We start from the raw sequence: 11,069 nt of genomic DNA on the forward strand, positions 1-11,069 counted from the left end.
TTAATATTGGCCGAATTTGGTAATGGAAATTACTTTTTTTAATTCTAAAATGTGTTTGTGGCCATATAATACATTTTGACAAATTAAACCCTTACAACTTGTATAAATGTCTAATTAAGTTGATCTACACCATATCAATCAAGCAACAAAGACTAATACTGACACACTCTACTGAACAGGAACGAGCTTGCATCCTGGTGGTTTTGGAGGTATAATCTTCAACCTAAGGGTCTATGAGAACTTTTCTTAAATTGCAATGGCTTTGGTGGAAAAATCTTCACTCTTAGAGGCTTCTTTCTAGTATCCTTAAACCTCATTATAAAGTAGTATCCTATATTATATTTTGTTTCTTTCATATTTTAGTATTATTTTGCTTGTGTTTCGTTTTATTTTATATTTATAATTTAGTTTATGCTTTTATTGCTTTTGTTTCGTTTTTATCTTTACTTCATAATTTATTTTATATAAGTTTTTTCTTACTCTTATTGATTCATTTCCACGAAATATACTTCAATTAAACAAAACAAATACACAAGTTTTTTTTTTAAATCCAAGCTTAATTTATATAGACATACACAATTTCGTTGAATCTCCCTTATTATATAACATGTAATATTTCTTTCTAAGATTATTAACTTTCTAATACCTATTGATTCAAAAATCTCTTTAAATCTTCTCATTCCGCGCAGGGCGCGGATTATCATCTAGTTCGTAGTGTAGAAGACAAGTTTGTATTTCTTCGCATTTCCTAATAGTTAAACTATAACTGTGGAGTTAATTAACTTCGATAACCTAATGTAAAAAAAAAAAATAGGCATTGCAGTGCCTGCTTATTCAACATTAAGCAAACGTTTTTGAATACAACTTTAGTATCAGCCCCATATTGATTCGGTATAATTCTCCCATCTATTGTTATATTACAAAGGTTTTTTCTAGGGATCGTTTAAATCATATGATGAAACAAAAACAACATTAGTTGCGTAAGAGACAAGTTTGTATATCTTCTTATTTGCTAATTGTTAAACTATAACCGTGGAATTAATTAACTTCAGTGACTCCTTAGGTAAACAAGAAAACAATTAAGCCATTGCAATGCCTGCTAATTCACTCTCTTTTCACATTCGAACCCGTCAGAACTATAAATACTACATTCCGTTTATCACTGTTTTTTTTATAATTGGTTTTCTATTTTTACACTTTACCACCAAATGTTACATTCTCATTTCAACAAATAAATTCTCTTCGCCCACATGCGTTGTCCTTATGCTTCAAATTAAAAAAGAAAAAACTTAAGCTCCTTTAAAACAGTAATGAACAACCTTTTTTTTAAAAAAAGACATACCAAACCGTAATGCACACTTTACTTCCAACCAAAGATATTTTAAATAAATTTATAAGTGTTCAGTCTGCAGCTTATATGTTCACTGAAACTAGGGGTTGAGCCGAGTGCTGAATATATATGCCCACATACTTAAGAACCCAAATTAGAACAATCCATAATTAACCAATAAATTATGGATTACTAATTATAAAAAAATACAACAAGAAAACCACACACACCTTAAGCATATTCCATACAAACCCAAATATTATTTAAGAACAAAAACATCAAAATATACTACTTTAAAAAAAAAGCTAACATAAAATACATACAATGAAAATATACAATTATATAGTTACATAGAACACATATAAACCAAATTCTGCGCGTAGTGTCCTTACTTCCTTCCAAAATAAAATAAAAATGATTTGTCTCGGGAAAAATGGCTAAATCAGAAAAATAAAAAAACAACTCATTTTCCTATTTTTTAGAAAATGTATTTTTTTTCTGTATAAGTGGTGAAACATTATGAGTAATCTACAGTTAGCATGTGATCTAAGTTACATCTAACTAAGTAATAAAACACAATCAAACAAATGTGATTAACTACTATGCTTATGTTTAGTTGTTTACGATCACATTGGGTTCGAAAAAATCAGAATAATGGAGATAGTAAAAGTTCTATGCAATGTTTTTAATTCCCAATTGAACATTGAACTGGACTATTTTCTGGATTACCGGGTCAACGATTCGACCAGATGCGTCAATATTTAATTATTTTTACTATATGATTATATATAACTACTGGAAATACTAGAACAATTCATATTGTAAAAAATATAGTAAAATATTTAAAAATTATCTTTATTTCACATATAAAATATCAAAAGAAAAATTAAAAAGTATGGAAATGTGTTTGTAACAAGTTATGAATTAGAACATATAATAAAAATATAACAAAATCAATATTAATTAAATTTATAATGTGAATATAAAAAATTAATAAAAATGAACTAGAATTTAAATTTCCACTATGTGTTCATTAATAAATTTTTTCAGAAAAAAGTTTCATTAATCAAATATTAAACACTGTTGCTCTGTTTTTATGGACTATGCATCACCTTGGATCAATTTCCATAGCATGAAAAAAATACTTTAAACATGTACTTTATGTTGACAATATACGTATCTTAGCGTGACTCTTAATTTCATGTAGACTACATATTTCTTTGATTTTTTCTCACAAATTATTATATGGTTTGTAATTTCTGCTTGATTTTGTGTCAGCTAATTAGAAATGAACGTGGATATTTTTCTCTTTTGATGCTACACAAATTTGATTTAGCTGATTGTTCTTTTCCTTGGCTCTCAATTACACCAATAGTAAAAGAATCAAATGAAAAACTGGTATGAATCAAAGATGAACACAATCCCTTAAATTTAGAAATAAAGTTACAAAAATAGTATTGACAAAATATCATATCCTGCCCGGAGGGCGGGCTTCTCCTAGTTAATTATGTACTAGAGCTTGAACCGCGTGCACGCACGGAAGTTAGTTTTTATTTTTATAAATTGTTTAGTGACTTTTTAAACATATGGATTATTTGTCTAATATTAGGTTCCTATGAACCTACAAGGACCTGTAAGAATCTGATTTGAACCTAAAAACTTTATTATATCTAAACAGAGTTTTATTTTAAAATCTAAAATCAATACTCAAAAACTGATATGTACTCTGAATATTCTTGCCTAACTAATTATGTAAACACATAAAAAAATTATTTGTTAACCGGTTTGAATTTTTGTCACAAAATGGAATAACTTCATTCAAATCTATGAAATTATTATGGTTGATATATAAAATAAATTATGTCAAATTATAGTAAATGAAATTAATAAAGTAGTTTGGAAAAGTGAAAAAAAAGAAATGTAAAAGATATAATAGTTATATTTTGCAATTTTGTAATAAATCGAATTAATTAGAAAATATAATAAATTAAAATGGTTAGAATTAGTCTAAAAGGAATGAAAATATGTAAGAAATCACTTAAAATTAAGCAACTATTATTTTGTACTTCATTTTTAATAGAATAGATTTTATCAAATTATATGTTATTTATATTAATGTATATATTTATTATAATTAATTTATATATTTAAAATAAAAGTATTTAAGTAAATTATAATATGAAAAATATATTTATGAAAGAGATCTAGTATGATTTTTTATGGTATATAAAATTGTACTTCTCTTTTAATGGAGAATAATATCATAAAAAGCGAACATAACTCTTTGAATTATTCATTATTTATTTTCTATCTATGTGATACTATATGGAAAATAAATATTCGTGATATATTTGTGGATAATGTGGTAGCTGAAAATTAGATTCTTGTTAAGTTAAGTTAAAAGGTAGTTGATTGATTTGAGGAATATTTTGTAACTACAAAGATATTACACGCAGTACACTTAGTAAAGTAAAACTCCATGCAAGTTCGTATTTTTATAACTTAACACTAAACCGAAACTAAATTTCACAACTGGATGTAAACTGAGTCACATATATAATTCATTATTTATTTTCTATCTATGTGATACTATATGGAAAATAAATATTCGTGATATATTTGTGGATAATGTGGTAGCTGAAAATTAGATTCTTGTTAAGTTAAGTTAAAAGGTAGTTGATTGATTTGAGGAATATTTTGTAACTACAAAGATATTACACGCAGTACACTTAGTAAAGTAAAACTCCATGCAAGTTCGTATTTTTATAACTTAACACTAAACCGAAACTAAATTTCACAACTGGATGTAAACTGAGTCACATATATAATTCATTATTTATTTTCTATCTATGTGATACTATATGGAAAATAAATATTCGTGATATATTTGTGGATAATGTGGTAGCTGAAAATTAGATTCTTGTTAAGTTAAGTTAAAAGGTAGTTGATTGATTTGAGGAATATTTTGTAACTACAAAGATATTACATGCAGTACACTTAGTAAAATAAAACTCCATGCAAGTTCGTATTTTTATAACTTAACACTAAACCGAAACTAAATTTCACAAACTGGATGTAAACTGAGTCACATATATAATATGCATTTTTATGCTAAATGTACTTAATGTTAATTACACATAGGTTTGTTAATGCTTTTGTGTTTTAAGTTACAGAATGTATTTTATAATGTTAAAATATCACAGGAATGAAAAAAATGCAGTAGGGTGGTAAACTCAACCGAGCTGTAGCCTGGTCTGAGGTTCAAAGAAATGATTAATTATAGTGGACTTCGAGTTGGGATGGTAAAGCCCGGTTGGTAAAAAACTTGAAAGCCAAATTATTTAGTAAAGAATTACACTTAATGACGATGGCACGAGATGTAATTAAAGTAGTGAATTAAGGATTAATTTCCAATTATACTTCAGTTTTAATAAATTAGATATCTTTAATAATAAAGTTAAACTATCTGCCTTCTTAAGCATCCACCTCATCAATCACCTAGAGAGGTTTTTGGACACCTGGCACTTCAAAAAAAGCGACAAACCAATTTTTTTTCCATTCTCAATAATCCTTCCGCAACCATTATGAGCTTCGTATAGTTTATTCCAAAATAAATTTCTATTTGGGCTTATATTAGGTTATTTTGTCCAGGCCCAATTGTTTTTTTTGTCTCTAAGCACAAAACTTAGTGTAGGTTATTTGGTCTGAGCTCTTTTCATTCCGACGAAGCAGACGCCGATTCACTTTCTGTAACGCCTTCCGTTTCCATTTATTTACTTCTTTAATCCGACCATTAACATGCTTCATCTCACTCGCCCCACTCCGTAGCATTAATTCCAGTTCAACCTCTTCATATCTAACTGGTGGAAGGTCTTCTATATACAGCTCAGCCTCTTAGATAACAGCGGTCACTGACGTCGTCAAGGTTATATCTCTTCTCGGTAGATCTAAAACTGGACATGCTAGATTCAGACAAGCTCTCGCGACGACATAAACTGAAGGTGGAGGAAGAGATTGGAAAACTGAAGGTGGAGGAAGAGATTGGAAAACGGAGGAGAGATCGGAACAGAAGCAACATCTATCGAGGTCGTGTAAAAGAGACTGAAAACAGAGCAGTACGGTGGATCTACGTTTACGGTTTATTTTCCGGCACCAGTCCATCGACGTCCTCCTTAATCATACAACCACAGTCAGACAAAAAGAATGGTTTGTTTCTGTGTGTTTTACATATATTGTTTACGTGGACTAATCTCATACACTCAACCATCTTCCTAATTCCTCTTTCTCTTACCACTCCATCTTGAAAGATTGGGATTTGGGAGCCAAAAGACTAATGTTTGGGTATAAATATATTATGTTAGTAATTACATAAACTTTTGTCCGAGACGAGACTTGAATTGTTGTTTTGATTCTTTCATTTTGCAGTGGTAAGAGCTCCTGGTATGAGTCTGTTAAAGATTCTATTGTCTAAACCGAGTTCTGTGGCAAAAGGTGTGTCGATGCGGAATGGTCTGGCTCTGCGTTTGATGAAAGAGAAGAGAAAATGGTTTTCTAATTATCTTGGAAGACAAAGCTTTTTGACTCAAAATTCTTTTCATTTGCAACAGATGGATGCAGACAGTTCATCAAGTTTTTTTTATATTTATGATACAGAAACTGAAACCATACCTTCACCTCTTACATATGTAGCAGGGTACTCCACAACATTTACATAAAGAGTTTTTGGGAATCCTTGGTAGACAATCTCTTAAGAGAGTTGACAGTGATTAAATGTTTCAGCTGTACATTTGGATTTGTGAGTCTGTAGTTTCCTAATGTCAAACTGGAAAGTATAAGGTGAACTAAAGAGATGAGAACTGATTCCAGTACTGTTGAATGATAATGATGTAAATCAAGGCTACCTTCTCGACCTGTTTTTTTTCTTTCTGGTGTTAAACCTGGTGAGTTTATGAGCACCCGCTGAGTTCCTCTACGTTTACAGAGAGCAGGAGAAACACTTAAAAACTCAAATTAGTCTTCAGATACTATAGACGTAGATGCCGATTAAGTTTTTGTGTTAGTGCGACTTTGATGTTCTAAGGATTTTGGGATTGCCTGAGCATTTTATGTAACACACGATTTTGTGGTTACAAAACTTTGTGGCTGCTTGTCAATTGGACAGTCTTAATGAGCCTTACAAATGGATCCAAAAGTTATGTGGGAATTAAATGTAAAATCCAAGTGCATCAATGTTAGTTTACGTTACTAACTATTTAGGTAACCCAAACGTACTGAACTACAGGAAAGGCCTCAAGGTTTAAAGAAACAAAAATAAAAGAAATATACATTTGAATAAGAGTTTAACCATAATCATGCAACACCAGTGGAGCAACCATCACTTGCTGGTTTAACACACAGTGTTGGACACTTAACTTGGTGATCAATTCATCCCAAATGTCTGGGATGGTCTCATGGATCTTCTATTATCTTCACTTCATTTCTTATGATACGAACTCCAAATTCTGAAAGCTATTGGTTACAGGACACACACATACAAAAAGAAGTAATTTGTTCCAATATTATTCACATTTTTCAATATAAAATAGTATATCAGCTGGTTAGCACTTAGCATACATGACTAATCGTCTGAGATGGCTTTGTCCATGCAAATTCTTGACGCTACTACTCCTGAAAGGTGGCGAATACAAAGGAGATGGCCGTGAAAGGTGGAGTCATCCTACCAAGTCGCCCCGGTCTGAGTACAAGTTCTAGGAAGTATTAGGAATTATACAATCAAGGGGAAATGTGATGTATATTGGTGTTGGCTCTGTCTCCTCCCAGTTAAATTAAAATGTATAGATTAATTTTAATTATTAAGAAAATTTAAATATTGATTTTAAGACTTATGTGTAAAATTCCAACGCATTAGGGAAATGAACATTATTATATGTATTACAGTTGGAGATAAACTATAAAACAAATGATTATATATGAATATGTAATCAATTTATTTCTATAGTACTAAGAAATAAAAATTAATTTTGTGTTATTATAATGGTCTAATCAGCTGAATAAAAATAATATAATTTAATAATTTGATTGATAATTTACATCTTTTTCATTTCAGAATTATTATAAAAGATTCCCTTAACTAATATATCAGATAAATTTCTGACTTAGCAAAATTATATCAATTACAAGTAATGAAAATTACAGCATGATGCAATTTTCATAAGAGTTACACAATAACTTTTAGAATAACATTATTTATCTTCTTTTTGTCTCAATGTATAAATGAATTTTTTAAGAAATTTTTTAAGAATGTTTAAGACTTTACACATTCTACCCTAATGAGTTGAGTTGGAAAAATATCATTTTTAGACTTAATGGGTCCACCTTAACAAATAATAAAATTTAGAAATTCAGACTTTACTTATAATTTTTTAGCATAATTAGTCACTGGTAATACCAATTCAATATCGCTATCTTCATTAAAATTCAAAAAATGAATTCAAATCATCAATTATCAATCATTAAAAAAACTTCTTAAAATCAAAGAAAATATCATCGCATGTGCTAGCCAATATTCGAGGGGCAACATCTATAATATTACGAAATCATCAACAATTTTAGTCAAGGCCGCTCAAATCAAACGAGCTCAAATCAAACGGGCGTACAAAAATATAAACATCAACATTTTGACAACAGTTCTTTCCCGCTGGTAACACCTATGCTTATTACACACGTTTTAATTCAAATTAGTCTCTAAAATAGAACTTCAAATGTCGTTCCTTCCATATATTGTCAACATGGTACTAAAGAGTATAAGTATGTTCTCTAAATAAAACATCAACTTTACTTTATGTTTAGATTCCAATTAAATTAACTTTGTTACGACTATCGATTTTTTATTCTATTTTTATCGAATCGATTAGTCATAACCACTTATGATATTGCACCTTGAACTAATCAACTTCAAAACAAAGTAATACATTACGGTCGCTGGATATCATTCACTTTCAACATATTTTCATATTCATATTTTTGAACATATTTTCTTTACTAAGACCATAAAATGAATTGTAAATTCATTTAAGAAAAAACATATGTACGCGCCGGAATACCACTAGTATATATATATAACTTTCTTTATTTGGATGGTCTAGGAGTCTAGGGCTTATAAAAATCAAAAGAAGAACCAGTGAGAATTGTTCGAGATTTATGGACCACTCGCTTTATAATCCAATTTAACCAATTTTTAATTATTATTTATTGTACTGTTTACTGTTTACACAATGAGGTACAGTTATAGTAAGTTCATATCTATAAAAGTTTAAATAGTTATTAGTTTAAAAAAACAATACTGAAGTAGTAAATTTAAATCTACTTCGATATCTGTACGGAATGGAATTTTAGTGTTGATTAGTTAAATGTGAAAATATGTATGCAAATGCTGATAATGATGACTTTATATATACAAACACTGAACAAGACGAATGTTTTTTTCATCGACAAAATTGATTGATATATATGCATATATACAAATTCTACAGAGTGGTGTTAAAAAAAAAAAATACAAATTCTACACAGTCAAAACATTATATTTTGAAAATTTCTCTAATACGTAATTTTGATCTTATTGTATGATTCCTCCATGGTAATGACTTCGTTCCAAGTTTATTCTAATGAATGGTTTGCCCAAAAAAAATGGTGTGATTCCTCTAGAGCACAACCACATGCTATATATTTTCACTGTCCAGAAGAACCTTACATACTTGATTTTGCATTATAATTCTCCATTCATGATTGACGGTATATATAAATACTAAGATAGCACACAGTAAAAGTCGTTAGGTGGGTTCTGGCAAGACTGCGCAGTTCTGCTAAGACTTATTTTATATCAGACAAAAACTAATTAAATCTAAGTCATTTGCTACAACAACTGAAGCAAAAGAGAGAGAAAGAGAGAGAGAGAGAGAGAGAGAGAGAGAGAGAGAGAGAGAGAGAGAGAGGTATTCCTTCATCTGCATATATTATAGACAACACCACCGATCCGATCTTTATTTTCTGAATTCAGAGACCATAATCCACAATTAATTTACCCGAATTGATAAAATATTATATGATCATATATATGGATTATCAAAAGAAAATTTAAGATGACAAAAAAAAATCAAAAGAAAATTTAAAAGCACGCTTACTGTGAAAATTAACAAAATCAGGAAGAACTACACATATTTCTTCACAGCCTCAAACCATAGATGCATCTTATATATATAATCATATATGTTTATTTATATATCCGTAGAACTATATATGATATATAATAGATCGCCATATATATAATGGTAGAAGATGCTTGTCAAAGAACTAAACAAGATCACATAAAAAGGAAATCAAACAATCAGCCACGGACCAATTAATTATCCGGTGAGGATAATTTAGCTCCCCTGCCATGACGATTGGCTCTCTCACCTTCAATAACTCGGTAACGATTTAAGTACTTCTTGAGTTGCTCGGCGTAATCATCAAACCCTAGATTTGCCATAGCCCAACAGATATCGTCTCCATTGACGGTCTTTCTCTTCTCTTTGTGGCATTTATCGGAGGCTTCTCCAGTGACGAAGCTTATGAACTCGGACACACATTCTTGTATAGTCTCTTTTGCTTCTTTAGAGATCTTTGCGTTTGGTGGGAGAATGTTCTTCATGATCCTTCCTACGTTTGCTATCGGAAGTAGCCTCTCTTGTTCTTTTATCATCATGTTTTCTTCTTCTTGTTGATCCTCCACCGCTAAACCATCATGATTTTGATGATGAGATGAGCTGCTCCCAAAGTTGTAATTTTTGAATCTAGGGATTGGATTTTCGAACGAAGGATAGTTCCCAGCCATCAAATCTTATAAAACGGATGATAAATAGTTACAAATTATAACAACAACTACTGACACTGAAAATTTGAAACAAAATTATATAATCCGCCCACTAATATGGCATAAAAGAAAGAATACAGAAGGAGAGTAAAGGTCTTTATCTTTGAATGTATGAATCTGAAAATAGTCGGTTTTTAAAAGAGATTTATGTAGTTAGATTAGCTTTATAATGGAGCTGATTAATAAAAATCTTATATATTAAAACAGAAGTAACAACTTTGATTCATGTGTGATTTTTTTTTTTTAAATTGACCTAATAGACCTATTCCTAGAAAAGTATATTACATTTAATATCTAATGTTATGATTTAAATTTTGGGCCTATCAGAAATTTATATTGGGCTATCATTAACTGTATTTAAACAATAGATGATCCATTGGATTTATAGATACTATAAATTAAATAGATATAATTTAATGCTGTAATACTATACCTCTATATGCTAAATATTTAAATATTTGTCGATGTTAACTTTTAAAATTATAAAGATTTTTTTTTTTAAAATAACAAAAATCATATTATCTAACAATGATTAATATTTACTACTTTAAACCAATGAAAACAATTTTAAAACTATATAGTTTATTTAAAAAATTAAACAAAAACTAAATGTTTAATTATTTACTCGAAAATATAAATCTAAGAAGCGAAAAGTTTAATTTTTTAAAAACTTTCTAAATTTGTGAAATGTTACAATATCTTTGAATATGACAATAAAATAATATTTTACTAATCTTTATATATATAGTTACAATTTTAATAATGAAATAATAATCCATAAAAATATATATATAGAAAAAGATACAAATACATGTGAAAGTTTGAAAC

The 11,069-nt window shown here is 29.3% G+C and overlaps 1 protein-coding gene across 1 annotated transcript; it reads right to left on the bottom strand.

Moving 5' to 3' along the window:
* Window positions 1–9,507: 9,507 nt before the first annotated feature.
* LOC106333039 (nuclear transcription factor Y subunit B-5-like) lies at window positions 9,508–10,339 on the bottom strand. Its single transcript, XM_013771522.1, has one exon. The coding sequence runs from the start codon at window positions 10,200–10,202 to the stop codon at window positions 9,729–9,731; it is 474 nt and encodes a 157-aa protein (XP_013626976.1). The 5' UTR covers window positions 10,203–10,339; the 3' UTR covers window positions 9,508–9,728.
* Window positions 10,340–11,069: the final 730 nt, after the last annotated feature.

This window comes from Brassica oleracea, chromosome C3 (assembly GCF_000695525.1).
Source record: "Brassica oleracea var. oleracea cultivar TO1000 chromosome C3, BOL, whole genome shotgun sequence".
NCBI classification, from domain to species: domain Eukaryota; kingdom Viridiplantae; phylum Streptophyta; class Magnoliopsida; order Brassicales; family Brassicaceae; genus Brassica; species Brassica oleracea.

Excerpts from the sequence above, each read along its gene's own strand:
- LOC106333039 (XM_013771522.1), bottom strand. The coding sequence starts at position 10,202 with ATGGCTGGGAACTATCCTTCGTTCGAAAATCCAATCCCTAGATTCAAA.